Genomic DNA, 15,306 nt, shown 5'->3' on the forward strand with positions numbered 1-15,306 from the left:
GTATTATAAGAGCTCCAGAAGATGAAGAGCAGGAGAAAGGGGCAGAAGGTTTATTTGAACAAATTATAGCTGAGAACTTCCTTAATCTGGGAAAGGAAACAGGCACTCCAGTGCAGGAGGCACAGAGAAACTCCCTCAAAATCAACAAAAATAGATCAATACCTTGACATAGTGAAGCTTGCAAATTATAAATATAAAGAGAAAATCCTGAAAACAGCTCAGGACAAGAGGTCCTTAACCTTCAAGGGTAGACACATAGGGCTGGCAGCAGGCCTGTCCACAGGGACCTGGGATAGGCCAGAAAGGACTAGCATGATAGATCCAACATGCTAAATGGGAAAAATATGCAGCTGAGAATACTTTCTCCAGCAAGGCTGTCATTCAGAATAGAAGGAGAGATCAAGAGTTTCCAGGACGAACAAAAACTAAAGGAATTTGTGATCACTAAAGCCGCCTCACAAGAAATACTAAAGGGGATTTTTTTTTAAAGGGGATTCTATAAGCGGAGAGAGAGAACCCAAAAGTAACACAGACCAGAAGGGAATAGAGAGAATCTACAGAAACAGTGTATAGGTAATACAATGGCACTAAATTAATATCTTTCAATAATTACTCTGAATGTAAATGGGCTAAATGCTCCAAACACAAGACATAGGGTATCAGATTGGATTAAAAAAAAAAAAGACCCGCTGATATGATGCTTATAAGAGACTCATTTTATTTTTTTTTTGAGACTCATTTTAGACCTAAAGATACCTCCAGATTGAAAGCAAGGGGGTGGAGAACTATTTATCGTGCTACTGGACACGAAAAGAAAGCTGGGGTAGCAATCCTTATATCAGACAAATTAGATTTTAAACCAAAGATTATAATAAGAAATGAAGGACACTATATCACAATAAAGGGGTCTATCAGCAAGAAGATCTAACAACTGTAAATATTTATACCCCTAACCTGGGAGCAGCCAAATCATATAAACCAAGTAATAACAAACATAAAGGAACTCACTGACAATAATACAGTAACACAAGGAGACTTTAACATCCCACTCACTGCAATGGACAGATCATCTAAACAGAAAATCAACAAGGAAACAAAGGCTTCAAATGACACACTGGACCAGATGGACTTCACAGATATATTCAGAACATTCCATCCTAAAGCAGAAGAATACACATTCTTCTCAAGTGCACATGGAACATTCTCCAGAATAGATCACATATTGGGTCACAAATCAGGTCTCAACAAGTATAAAAATATTAAGATCATACCATGCATGTTTTCAGACCACAACGCTATGAAGTTAGAAGTCAACCACAGAAAGAAATTTGGAAGGTCCACAAATACATGGGGGTTAAAGAACATCCTACTAAAGAATGAATGGGTCAACCAGGAAATTAAAGAAGAACTTAAAGAACACATGGAAGCAAATGAAAATGAAAACATACCAGTTCAGAACCTTTGTGATGCAGCACAGGTGGTCCTAAGAGGGAAGTATATAGCAAGACAGGCCTTCCTCGAGAAGCAATAAAAGTCTCAAATACACAACCTTACACCTACAGGAACTACAGAAAGAACAGCAAATAAAGCCTAAAGCCAGCAAGAGAAGAGAAATAATAAAGAGAAGAGCAGAAATCAATGATGTAGAAATTTTTCTAAAAAACAGAACAGGGCAGCCCCGGTGGCACAGCGGTTAGCGCCGCCTGCAGCCCAGGGCGTGATCCTGGAGACCCTGGATCGAGTCCCATGTCGGGCTCTCTGCATTGACCTGCTTCTCCCTCTGCCTGTGTCTCTGCGTCTCTCTCTCTCTCTCTGCATCTCTATGAATAAATAAATTTAAAAAAATATTTAAAAATAAATAAAATAAAAAACAGAACAGATCTATGAAACTAGAAGCTGTTTCTTTGGAAGAATTAATAAGATCAATAAACCCCTGGCCAGACTTATCAAAAAGAAAAGACAAAGGATCCAAATAAAATCAGGAATGAAAGAGATCACAACCAATAACAAAGAAATACAAACAATTATAAGAGAATATTATGAGCAATTATATGCCAACAAATTAGGCAACCTGGAAGAAATGGATGCATGCCTAGATACATATAAACTACCAAAACTGAAACAGGAAGAAATAGAAAAGCTAAACAGACCCAAACCAGCAAAGAAATGGAATCAGTAATCAAATTTCTCCCAACAAACAAGAGTCCAGGGCCGAATGGCTTCCGAGGGGAGTTACCAAACATTTAAAGAAGAATTAATACCTCTTCTTCTAAAACTATTCCAAAACGACAGAAATGGAAGGAAAACTTCCAAACTCATTCTATGAGGCCAGTATTACCTCGATTCCAAAACCAAAGACCCCACTAAAAAGGAGAATTACAGACCAATATCCCTAATGAACATGGATGTAAAAATTCTCACTAAGATGCTAGCCAATAGGATCCAACAGTACATCAAAAGGATTACTCACCACGACCAAGTGGGATTTATTCCTGGGCTACAGGGTGGTTCAAATCAATCAGTGTGATAAATCACATTAACGAAAGAAAGGATAAGAACCATATGATCCTCTGAATAGATGCAGAAAAAGCATCTGACAAAATACAGCATCCTTTCTTGATAAAAACCCTCCACCATGTAGGGGTAGAGGGAACATACCTCAACATCATAAAGGCAAAATATGAAAGACTCACAGAGAATATCATCCTCAACAGGGAAAAACAGAGTTTTTCTCCTAAGGTCAGTAACACGACAGGACATCCACTCTTGGATCCACTCATCCACTGTTGTTCAAAATAGTGCTGGAAGCCCTAGCCTCAGCAATCAGACAACAACAACAAAAAGGCATCCCAATCAGCAAAGAAGAAGTCAAACTTATTCTTCACTCTTCACAGGCGACATGATACTCCATGTAGAAAACCCAAAAGACTCCCCCCAAAATTGCTAGAACTGATACAGGAATTCAGCAAAGTTGCAGGATATAAAATCAATGCACAGAAGTCAGTTGCATTTCTATACCCTAACAGTGATGCAGCAGAAACAGAAATCAAGGAATCAATCCCAATGACAATTGCACCAAAACCCATAAGATACATCTAGGAATAAACCTAACCAAAGAGGTAAAGTATTTGTACTTTGAAAACTACAGACACTTATGAAAGAAACTGAGGAAGACACAAAGAAATGGAAAAACATTCCATGCCCATGGACTGGAAGAACAAATACTATTAAAATGTCTATACTACCCAAACCAATCTATACATTCAATGCCATCCCTACTGAAACACTACCAGCATTTCTCACAGAGCTGTAACAAACAATCCTAAAATTTGTATGGAACCAGAAAAGACCCTGAATAGCCAAAGGAATGTTGAAGAAGAAAACCAAAGCTGGAGGCATCACAATGTCTGACTTCAAGCTGCATTACAAAGCTATGATCATCAAGACGGTATGGTTCTAGCACAAAAACAGACACATAGATCAAGGAACAGAACAGAGAATCCAGACACGGATCCTTAATTCCAAGGTCAACTAATTTTTGACAAAGCAGGAAAGATATCCACCGGAAAAAAGACAGTCTCTTCAACAAATGGTGTTGGGGAAACTGGACAGTCACACGCAGAAGAATGAAACTGGACCATTCTCTTGCACCAGACACAAAGATGAACTCAAAATTAACAAAAGACCTAAATGTGGGACAGGAATCCATCAAAATCCTAAAGGAGAACACAGGCAGCAACCGCTATGACCTCAGCCACAGCAACTTCTTGCTAGACATGTCTCTAGAAGCAAGGGAGACAAAAGCAAAAATGAACTATTAGGGCTCCATCGGGATAAAAAGGTTTTGCACAGCAAAAGAAACAGTCAATAAAACTAAAAGGCAATCTATGGAATGTGAGAAAATATTTGCAAATGATATATTAGATAAAGGGCTAGCATCCAAAGTCTATTTAAAAACTCATCAAACTCAACACCCAAAACACAAAAAATCCAGTCAAGAAATGGGCAGAAGACGTGAATAGACATTTCTCCAAAGAAAACATACAAATGGCCAACAGATACATGAAAAAACTGCTCCACATCATTAGTCACCAGGGAAATGCAAATCACACCAGTGAGCATGGCTAAAATGAACACGTCAGGAAACAACAGATGTTGGGGAGGATGCAGAGAAAGGGGAACCTCTTACACTGTTGGTGGGAGTGCAACCTGGTGCAGCCACTCTGGAAAACTGTATAGAGGATCCTCAAAAAGTTAAAAGTGGAGCTCCCCAAGACCTGGCAATTGCACTACTAGGTATTTAACCAAAGGACAGAAACAGTGATTGGAAGGGGCACCTGCATCCCAATGCTTATAGCAGCAATGTCCACAACAACCAACCTATGGAAAAAGCCCAGATGTTCATCAACAGATAAATGGATAAAGAAGGGGTGGTGTACACACACACGCGCACACACACACACACACACACACACAAATGGAGTATTACCCAGGCATCAAAAAGAATGAAATCTTGCCATTTGCAATGACATGGATGGAACTAGAGGGTATTGTGCTAAGCGAAATAAGTCAGTCAGAGAGGACAGATACCATATGTTTTCACTCATATGTGGAATTTAAGCAACAAAACAGATGAACATAGGGGAAGGGAAGATAAAATAAGATGAAAACAGAGAGGCAAACCATAAGAGACTCTCAACTCTAGGAAACAAAGTGAGGGTTGCTGGAGGGGAGTGGGGTGGGCGGATAGGGTAATTGGGTAATGGGCCTTAAGGAGGGACTTGATGTAATGAGCACCAGGTGTTATATGCAACTGGCAAATCACAAAGTTCTACCCCTAAAATAATAATATATTATGTGTTAACTAAGGTGAATTTATTTTTTTATTTTTTTAACTAAGGTGAATTTAAATGAAAGTTAAAGAAAATAATTCCAATTATAACAGCATCATAAAGAATAAAATGCTTAGCAATATATTTAGATGTGTACACTGGAAGCTATAAAACAGCCTCAGAAGAAATTAAGGAACACTTAAATAAATGGAAAGACACCCCATGTTCATGTATAGGAAGACTTAATATAGTTGATGACAATACTCTCCAAAATGATCCACAGATTCAACAAAATCTTCATCAAAATTCCAGTTGGCTCTTTTGCAGAAATTTACAACCTGATTCCAAAATTCATATGGAAATCCAAGGGAACTGAATTGGCTCACTGAATTGGATTTGGTTAAAAATAGACAAGACAATCATTAAAAAGAGCAAAATTGAAAGATTCACACATTACGACTGACTATAAAGCTACAGTAATCAAGACAGTGTGGCATAAGGACAGAAGTACAGATCAATGGAACAGAATGGAGAATCCAGAAATAAACCTTCACATTTACAGCTAAATGATTTTCAACGAGGATGCCAAGACAATTCAATGAGGCACAAATGGTCTTTTCAACAAATGGTGCTGGGAAAACTAAACAGGTACTTGCAAAAGAACGAGGAGGGACACATACCATACACCATATATAAAACTAACTCAAAATGGATCAAAGACCTAATTGTAAGAACTAAAACTATAACTCTTAGAAGATAATACAAGCGTCGATCTTCATGACTTTGGATTTGGCACTGGATTCTTAGATACAATGCCAAAAGCACAAGCAACACGAGAAAAAGTTAATAAATTATAGACTTCATCAAAACTAGAAACTTGTGCTCCAGAGTATGCATCGGGAATGGGAATGGTCTGACATGGTTCGTATCCAGGAAATATAAAAAATTCTTACAACTCAACAATGAAAGACAAATCAAGTGGGCCAAAGAACCGAATATAGACATTTCTGTAAAGACCTACAAATGACCAATAGGCACGTGAAAAGATGCTCAGCATCATCAGTCACCAGGGAACTGCAAATCAAAACCACAATGAGATGGCCCTCCCCACCACCACCACCCCCCCAGGATGGCTGGAGTCAAAACAACGAACAATGAACAGATGTTGGTGAGGGTGTGGAGAAACTGGAAGCCTCACACAACTGCTGGTAGGAATGTAAAATGGTGCAGTCACTTTGGAAAAGCCTAGGCACAAAATTCCTCAAAAAGTTCAGCGTACATCACTACACTGGTCTGTCGGTTCTACACCTATAGCTATATACCCAAAAGAACTCAAAACATGTCTTCAGTTAAAAACACACACAGTGGCATTCATAGCATTATTTATCATTGCCAAAATGTAAACCTAATAGTTTCAAACTTTGATGAGATTTTAAGGGCGGGGGTGCGGATTCTTTGAGTGACGTGGGCGTGGATTAGGGCCGCCTGTGTATAGAGAGTTTCAGGGGGCAGCTAGTCAGGGATGAGTGCGCGGGCTGGGGACCAGGGGCCTGGGTTTGAGGCCAGGCCCTGTCACTAGGTGACCATAGCATGACTAGGTTTGACAACTCCCCTGTGAAATGGGACGAGGACAAGTACCTCCCGCCACAGATGAGTGTCCCAACTGCCGACACACAAAGCACCACGGTGCCATTGTGCCTGAAGTCTTCAGCCAAGGACGGGATAGGCTCTGTCCCTCGGGTCACCATAACCAGAGATCTGCCTCCAGCCTCCTTAGTTGTGATCCCCCCTTGGCCCTAGGGAGGGCTGGGGTCTGTGCAAGGGAATCCTATAGATTCCTGCCCGCCCCCCACCCCGGGGTGGGGAGACTCAGGAGCAGTGGCTGGGGATGCTGGCTCCCTGGCCTGAGGAGCAAAGGCCTGGAGGAAGAAACCCTTCCCACCCCTAACCCAGCCTTACTGAGGACCCCAGTCTGTGGGGACAGAGAGGACCCTGTCTTACCTTCAGGAGCTCCTGGTCAGCCAGCCCACACAGCATCAGCTCATGGCCTAGTTTCACCATCTCTGTTGGAACACAGGGTCTCCTGTTACTGCAGACGCCCAGCCAAACACCCAGGGGTGCACGAACGTGCAGAGCGCCGGGCGCCACTCTGGTGAGAGCACTCCTGCTCCGGCATTGGCAGGCTGCTGCCCAAGGAGCCAGGCTGGGGCCCAGAAGGCCTGGGCGGACAGGAGGCAGGGGGACAACACCCTCAGGACTGCTCCTTGCTGTATGACTTGCACATCCCTGGGCACCAGTTTCCTGGACGGAAATAAGGGGTCGCATCTGATGCTCTTCCACATAAGGAACCCTGGCATCTAGCAGAGGCCAGCCAGCTACCTGAGAAGCTGACAGTGGTCAGGGAACCTTCCCAGGCTGCTGTATGCCACCACCCTTCCAGAGAACTCGCCAGGTCAAAGCAGAAGGAACCACGGCTCATGTGCATCAGTTTCCCACAGGCCTTTATCAGCATCATCTCCTTTCACTTTGCTGGCAACTCTAGGAGGTGGGCCACAGCCCCATTTTACAGATTGGGAAACCGAGTCACAGCGTGGTGCAGGGACTGCCCAGCCACATCTTACAGGGTGCTCTGGACATTTTCTGAGTAAGCATCTGGTATATGGAGAAGGGCCAAGACTTGGAGCTAGAAAGCCTGGGGCCAATGCCTGCTCTGAGCCCCGACCTGGCCCTGTAGCAATGCCCTTACTCCTTCATAGGCAAGGCCCAGCTCCTACCCCCGATGGCTCAGCAGTAGAACAGGCATAACTCTGGCATCTGCTTTGGAAAGATCCGGGCAAGAAGCAAGCAGAGCGTCCGCGTGAAAGCATTAGTAACCCTGGAAACACTGTATGAATAGCAGTTACACCCCTAAGCATGCCCACTGCCTACAACCCTTCACCCCAAATCCTCGTGTCCTCCACGGCTCCTCTCCTGCTTAGCCCATATCCAAGTCTTAGTGAGTGTGGCCAACCCACCGTTCACGGTAAGCCCAGGATCTGGCCAACGCTCCACTCTGCAGGCCCCCTCCTGTCTCCTGCCTGCATCACTGCAACAGCGTTCCAGCGGTCTCCCTGCCTCTGCCCAGGCCTCCTGTTCTCAGCTCAGTGGCCTTAGGGACCCTGTTAAACCTGAAGTCAGGCCGCAGCTTTCCTCAGCATAAAAGCTGTCCTTCCAGGGCCTGATGTGGCCAGCCCAGCTGCCTCTCTGCCCTCACCCCGCCACTCTCCCCTTGCCCTCCACTCTGCACCAGCCACCCGGGCCTCCTGGGTGCTCCTCACAGCCACAAGGCACATGCAAACCCACCTCAGGCCCTTTGCACTTGCTGTTCTCTTGCCCTGAACGCTATTCTTTCTGCTATGTGCCCAGCTTGCTTCCTCCCTCACTGCAAGTCTGTGTTTATTTATTTTTTTTATGGAGATGATTTTTAAAATCAATTTCTTTGTTTTTTTAATAATAAATTTATTTTTTATTGGTGTGTTTAATGGGGAGGCTTTCCTCAATGACCTTAACTGAACAGGACCACCCTTCTCCCAACCCACCCATGCGCCACTTTGCCCTCACCTGGCTCGGTTTATGGCACTTCTCACCATCCAGTACAGAATTTTGCTGCCTTCATTTACCACCTGTCTTCCCCATCTGGCACCCAAGTGCCACTGTGAGCGGCACGATCCACAGCCGCAGCCAGCACCAAGCACAATGCCAGGTGCACAGGAAATGCTCCACAAATACTGGTCAAACGAATTCATGAATCCTCCAAATCCTCTTTGGAGGAATCTACCCATGGACAGACACTTGTGTCTACCACCTGCTCTGACACTCCGCGCACTCCCATGAGGTGGGCAAGGCTGAGGTTATCACCCCCGCATCACGGAAGAAGAAGCCAAGGCTGGGGATGGCAAGGTCAAGGCTTTGGCTGGGCTAAGGGCAGGGTCGGAATCCTTGAGGGGTGCACAGTTAAAGAATTCCAATGTCGTCTGACAGCCAGGTTTGCCAGGCCTGGACGTGGTCCCAGCAGTAGGAAAGTGCCAGATGTAACACACCGGGGAGGGCGGTGCTTCTGTGCAGCCCAGACCGGCCCACAGGCCAGCCCTGCAGGCTCCAAGATACAACGCCCCATTCTTCTGGCCCATTTTGGCCTCGAGGACAACTGTCCCTGGACATCTAATCTGGCAGTGAGGGCTGGGCTCCAAGGTCCAGGTCACCCCCCTACCAGAGCTGCTGAGCCAAATGCAGGCCCAGAGAAAATTAGACTTTTAGAGACCCCAAGGTGAGGGCTGTAATTTACTTCCCGTTACCTAATATTTGTTACCGGATTAAGGACAGTTTCTGCCAACAAAGGATAGAAAAGAAACAGTTATAAGACAAGCCCCTGTGGAGAGCTGCCCAGCGTGCACGTAGCGGGAAGATGGGGAGTGAACCGTCGGAAGCATTGGCAAGAACCAGTCTCTGCCTCCAGTGCCTTCATGGATGGGCCGGACAGGGTCACACATCCTTGATCTTGCTCACATGCCCATATAAGAACTGTCCCCGTTGTCCATCTGCAGTGTGTGAGTGCGGAGGGGTGTGCTGCGATTCTAGAAGGCTCTGGCAAGATCTCCAGGGTATGCACCAGCCAGAAGTAAACACCATCTCATGGGAAATTCAGTACAACTTGCTAAGGAGGCCACGTATAAGCTCAGAATTGTCCAGAATCCACCACCCCACTCCAAACTCCCATAACACAGACCCACCTTGGATCTTCACCTCAACTGGGGCCCCCTTTAGCGAGCTGGACTTCTCCTGCCAGGAGGGACAGACCCTGCGGGGAAAGAGCAAAACTGGTCAGTCCCGAGTGGGCAGCAGAGGCCCCCTCATGACCCCTCCTTACACACGCTCTGAAAAAGTGAATTATTTGTGCACGTGCTCTATCCCGCTGAAATGTTCACTTCAAAATGGATGATTTTATGTGATGTGACTTTCAACTCCATAAGTATCACGGAAGAAAAACACAAAATATTTCTGAAAGCATACCTCAGAACTGTGAATCTGAATACTGCAATTTAAATTCTCATGATAAAAAACCAAAACGGCTGCCCAAGAGGAAAATCTTCAATTCCTCAGAGCTGGAAGCTGTTTCTCAGGAGGAACCAAGGGGCTGACTTTTCTTTCAACCATGATACCAGTTTGTTTAAAGAATGTCCCCCAAGGCCCTGCCTGGGTGTCCCCTCACACCACGATGTACACGTGTGCATCTGCTCTTCTCGGCCTGGAGTACTTTCTTCCCACCTGGCCCAGGCACACTGGCTCTGACGAGTCCCGAGAAGGCCACGACTGACTTCACCTCCCCAGGGAAGCTGGGGAAGAGCCAGGCATGCCCACAGACACTCTGGTGTCCCGCCATCACAGCAGGACCTGAGCACTGTCCTCCCCTTGGGCTCTCACCTCCCAGACTGCAGGCTCACTGAGGCCCGGAGACAACTTTCTATTCTATGCTTTTGGGGTCTAATGCCATGGCGACCAGCACAAAACAGGCAGCCAGTGTATATTAATAAGTGAATGACCATGACCTCTTGCCATGGAGTAATCTGCCGTCAGTAAATGTCCATGCTTAGCTCTTTCAAAACAAGGACATTTTCTCTTTTTAGAAAAGCTTCAATCGTTGTGAGATTATGCTGCTCCAGGTCACAGCTTTAAACCTTTTGGGGGCTCCTAGTGTGATAGGCTCTGGGATCACAGCTTCAGCCTCCCAGGTTGAGAGAGAGCAATCCCAGCTGTCCCCTCGAGGGTCCAGCAGAGCCCCAACCTTGACGATACCAGAGAGATAAACGCGACAGTGGCCATTCATAAGCACTTTGCCATAAGACCGCAAGCTAATGGGCAAAATCGTTTCCAGACACAGACCACATCTAAAAGCAGTAAGGGGAGACGCCTGGGTGGCTCAGCGGTTGAGCGTCTGCTTTCGGCTCAGGGCGTGATCCCAGAGTCCCGGGATTAAGTCCTACATCGGGTTCTTCGCGTGGAGCCTGCTTCTCCCTCTGCCTGTGTCTCTGCCTCTCTCTCTGAATGTCATGAATAAATAAAAATCTTTAAAAAAAATAATAAAGGCAGTAAGAGCTATAATACCCCGGCAGGCCCCCTAGGGGGTCTCTATCATGAGCAGGGGACAGTCTGAGCACTACATCCCCGCCCTGAGCTCTGGGCCTAGCACAGCACCAAGGCCCGGGAGGAAGAGCTCCGCCTGCCTGCCAGGGGGCCTCGGGGCCCACCACCAGGGCAGGCCCTCCCTACGGAAAGATAGAGGTTCTCTCCACAGGATAGTGAGGGCCAGGCTCGACTCTGCCCTTGCGGTGCAGAGGCCCGCCGGCGCTCAGGACCTGCCAACCTAGCGTGGAGAGGGCTCACTTCTTCCCTGGGACCATGCCTCCAAATGAATGCCTGCGTCCCAGGTCACACCTACCCTGACCGTACTGGCACCCTGCGAGCTGGCGGGGCCACCCTGGACCTGAGGTCCCAGGCCCCACGCTGTAGGACTAGAGCAGAGGGGGGGCCTCGGCTGCACCGCCTGTCTTCACGACTCACTAAGGCAACCAGCTATTCTGCCAAAGAGGGGTGGGGCAGGAGGGGCAGAAGAAGCCCCCACCATGCGCAATGCTACGAGGCTGGGCCCCGGGCCTGGTTGCTGGGCAACATTCCCACTTCTGAAACAGCAAGCAGCAGAGCACACTCAGCGATCCATCAGGCTGGACTATGGCAAACCACTTCACCACACTAAAGAACAAATCCACAGAAGCCTAAGTGACCTCACTCAGAAAGGGCTTTCATTAAAGCTGATCTTCCCGAGGCAGCAGGGAGCAGGGCAGACACTAAAGGCACTCAAGGTCTTAAAAGCAAGTACAGCTCTTTGGGAGTCAAGGAAACCCAGGTGCCTTGAATTCAGCCACGCAGGGGGCCCTGCAGCTCGGCCCTGCCCCCACACCGAGGGCCAGCTCAGCCCACGGGTCCCCCAGAGCCAGCATGCTGAGCCCCAAGGCCAAGGCTGGGTGCAGCTTCCAGGTTCCACCCAGAGCGGGGTGGACCAGGCAGCCCTAAGTGAGGGCTGAACTGGTGAATCTATGTGCAAAGAAAGCCAACATGAAATGTGGGAGAAGCTGAGCTCTATCCAATCCTCTTTTGGGGACCTTGAAAACCCTATGGTCCTTTGCCAGCTTGGGATGGTAGGATACAACTGTACATTCCCTATCTATTCCTCCAAGAATTCAGCTCCTTGTATTTATAAAAGTACTGAAAGCATTTGAAGAATGTACCCATAGATTCCCACCCACCCCTCCCACCCACTAGGGTGACCCAGTCCCCAGCATCAGCCTAAGCCCAGCAAATCTGGGCTCCCTCCATGAGAGCACCTCCAAGACATGGCTATGCCCCCCTCGTCCTGGGAGAACACTTGAGACCCCTGCACTAGTCTAGGCCATCGCCACTACTGCCTCTCCTCCCAGACTCCTGGACCATGCACTTTCAGGGTTGGCAGTGGCCATGATGCGAGCCATCTGTCACTCCAAGCCAGGTTCCTGTCACCTTTTCCTGGGGCTCTTGGAACAGTCTCCATGTCAGTCTCCCTGCCTCCACTCTCACCCCTCCAAATCCATCCACCACAGAACTCCCGAGTCACCTTGCCAAAATGCTAACTTCAGTGTGATGCTTCCCTGGTCCCATGACTGCCCTGCCCAGAGCATAAAGTGGAAAGGCCCTCACGGGGCTTGCAAGGCTCTGCATGAGCTGCCCTAGGCTGCTGCTCAGGCCACTGCTGCCCAGCTCTCCCTTCCACACCTCGATTCTTCACTCCTATTGAAATGAGCATCCACCATTACCCATCCCCTCCCAGATGCCACCTCCTCCGTGCCAACATCCGCAACATTCAGACTGCAGAGGTATGCCCAACAGTGGGACTCATGCCTGGGCCTTCTGCAGTCGCCAGAGCCCCCAGGCCTTGGGGACACCCATCCGTGCCTGAGGTGCCTGGAATGATACACGGGTGTGCACATGTCCATGCACCTGCTTGTCAGCCAACAGCATGGAGCTCATTTCAAGTATGTACAACATCGTGCCGCAGCCTGGGGCGGACACAGGAGTCCTGCCTGGTACCTGGCCTCCAGCAGCTCCCAGTGCTTTGGATAGCTAGACAGGACAGCAGGCCAAGACAGAACCAATGGGCTGAGGGCTCTGCGAGAGGCATGATCAAAATGTGGGTATCCAGGTGGGGGAAGAAGGATATGCTTTTCCCTGGAAGCTGGAGACTTTTTAAAAGAAGTTGGGATGTGTGAGCTACATAAGAGAATGTGCGACATGCAGAGACCTGAGGGTGTGTACAGGAAGAGAACAATAGGGTATGAGAGCGCTGTGAGCAGAGGCCCGAGGTAGGACCTGGGGGAGGGCTGGAGGACAGCAGGACAGGCTGCTGGAAAGGTAGAGGCTCAAACATAAAAATGCCTCTTCTCCCTCTCAGCCACTCATAGGACACCCAGCCCAAGGCCAGGCCTGGTGATGTCCCGTGGCTTGACAGATGCGCCAGCTGTGGGTAGGCTGCACCGTCACCGCTCCACCACCAGGCTCCTGCCCAGGCATCTCCCTTAGCTACAAGGGCAGAGAAGCAAGGCTGAAGAGGAACAGGCCTGGCCTCCTGAGAGACTCCTGTACCAACCAACCATAGCCACTCCAGAGAGGGCCCTGGGGGTCACGCTCAACACCACCATAGCATGTGCTCCATGACAGGCTTAGTCAAGCCTTCCCCACTGTAGCTTTAAGACAGATGCTCAACTCATGGACTGCTGTTCCCAAGAGACAGACATTACTTGGGACTTTCTGGATCTTGCCCCTCGCCATCTGAGTAGGCTTTCCTTTCCTTGCACAGTGCCAGGCACACCCAGCAGGACACTGCTTGCTGTGAAGGACTGGGAAACAGGGTCTTGGTTCTACTTCTCACTCCTCAATGGCAAGACACAAGACAGTTCACACATCCGGTGTGAGAAGGGAAAGACTGAGGCCCCTGCCAGCCCTGAAACTAGTAAAATGAGAACAGTGAGAAGCCCAAGTTAACAGTTTAGCAATGTGGCAAACAGACCCCCTGAAGCCCTGGCATGGGGGGTGGGGGCGGCACTTTCAAGGCAAATTCAAGCATGGTTTCCATGGTTGGCACTTCTTAGCAACAGCTGTTCTCATGAGGACCTGCGGTAGGGCATGGAGACATCTCGGAGTACCACTGCTTATCACAGTATCAAACACCCAATTTGCCCAGGTGGGCTGAGTGGTGCCTGGCACATCCCAGGGATGGGGAGGAAGCAACAAAGACGTTACCTAACACACATCCACTCCAGGATTTCCAAGCGGTATTTCGAGGGAGTGCACAGCAGCTCCTGAATGGTCTTAGGCTCTGTGATATACAGACCCTCAAGGACAGGGCACTTGAGATCCTAAGCAAAGAAAAGGAAAACAGGGAAGCTTTACAAATCGAGGAGGACTTAAGGGCTGAAATGCTCCTTCTTCACACACGTTTACTACCCTGCAGGCACATGTGAGCTTCTTAGCACACATCCAGTCCGCACCCCCAGGCCCCCCCATACTGAGTGCAAGTGGCCTGTTGGCAGGGCTCTCCGTCCATCTTGCCCGGAGTTAAGGTCTCTTCATTCTCAGCCCACATCCCCAGTGGCCTGCCACCCACCTCCTTTAAGTATGCCCGCTGTAGGCTCGTATCCCCGTTTAACCTGGTAGCAACTAGGGGCCTCGGCATGAGTCCGAGACTCTGGTCCAAGGTCCCAGGCATGGGACCACGAGGAACATAGCGCCTATCTGGAGTCCAGGGCAGGGAGAGGGGGAGGAGGAGGGCGAGGAGGAGGGCGAGGAGGAGGGGGAGGGAGAAGGCGGGGAGGGGTGGCGGAGGGGGAAGGCGTAGCGGGGCGGGTGCCTGCGGCCCCTGGGACGGCTATCGGATCTCCTGGGACCGGTTTCCTCACTCCTGCTACCGCGGGCATCGGACGCCCACTCGGCAAGGTGGCACCGACTCTGCCGGTGTCCCCCGGGACCCCGCGAGCTCCCTGAGGCCAGGGCCTCGGCCCTCCCCGCGTCTGCGTCTGCTTCGCCTGCAGGATTCCCGCCACAGAAGCAGCCGCCGCGAAGGCGCGAGGCCGCGCAGGGAGCGGAGGCCGGCCCCAGGCCGCGGCCCGGGACCGAGCCGGCTTCCGCGGTAGGCCCTGCCCGCCCGCCGCCCGGCCGCCGCTGCCCCGGCTGCCTGCCCGGGCCCGCGGCACCTTGAGCTTCCCGAACACCTCCACGGCCGCCTTCAGCACGCCCTCGTAGTCCCCGGCCTTGTGGCCGCCGCCGCCGCCCAGCCCAGCCATGTTTCGCGCTCTGAGCCGCAGCCCACCTCCGCCTCGGAGGCACTGGCCGGCGCGTCTGCCAATCCGAC

The 15,306-nt window shown here is 49.3% G+C and overlaps 1 protein-coding gene across 1 annotated transcript in view; it reads right to left on the reverse strand.

The window, feature by feature from the left end:
* Nucleotides 1-15,306, reverse strand: part of HAUS7 (HAUS augmin like complex subunit 7) — a 30,223-nt gene extending 14,917 nt beyond the window's left edge. The window contains exons 1-4 of the mRNA XM_025460648.3: nt 15,149-15,306; nt 14,199-14,314; nt 9,602-9,669; nt 6,834-6,895 (exon numbers count right to left, since the gene is read on the reverse strand). Of these exons, the coding sequence (XP_025316433.1) occupies nt 6,834-6,895; nt 9,602-9,669; nt 14,199-14,314; nt 15,149-15,238 (336 nt within the window). The 5' untranslated portion in view covers nt 15,239-15,306. The remainder of the gene's footprint in view (nt 1-6,833; nt 6,896-9,601; nt 9,670-14,198; nt 14,315-15,148) is intronic.

Source organism: Canis lupus, chromosome X (assembly GCF_003254725.2).
Source record: "Canis lupus dingo isolate Sandy chromosome X, ASM325472v2, whole genome shotgun sequence".
Taxonomy (NCBI): domain Eukaryota; kingdom Metazoa; phylum Chordata; class Mammalia; order Carnivora; family Canidae; genus Canis; species Canis lupus.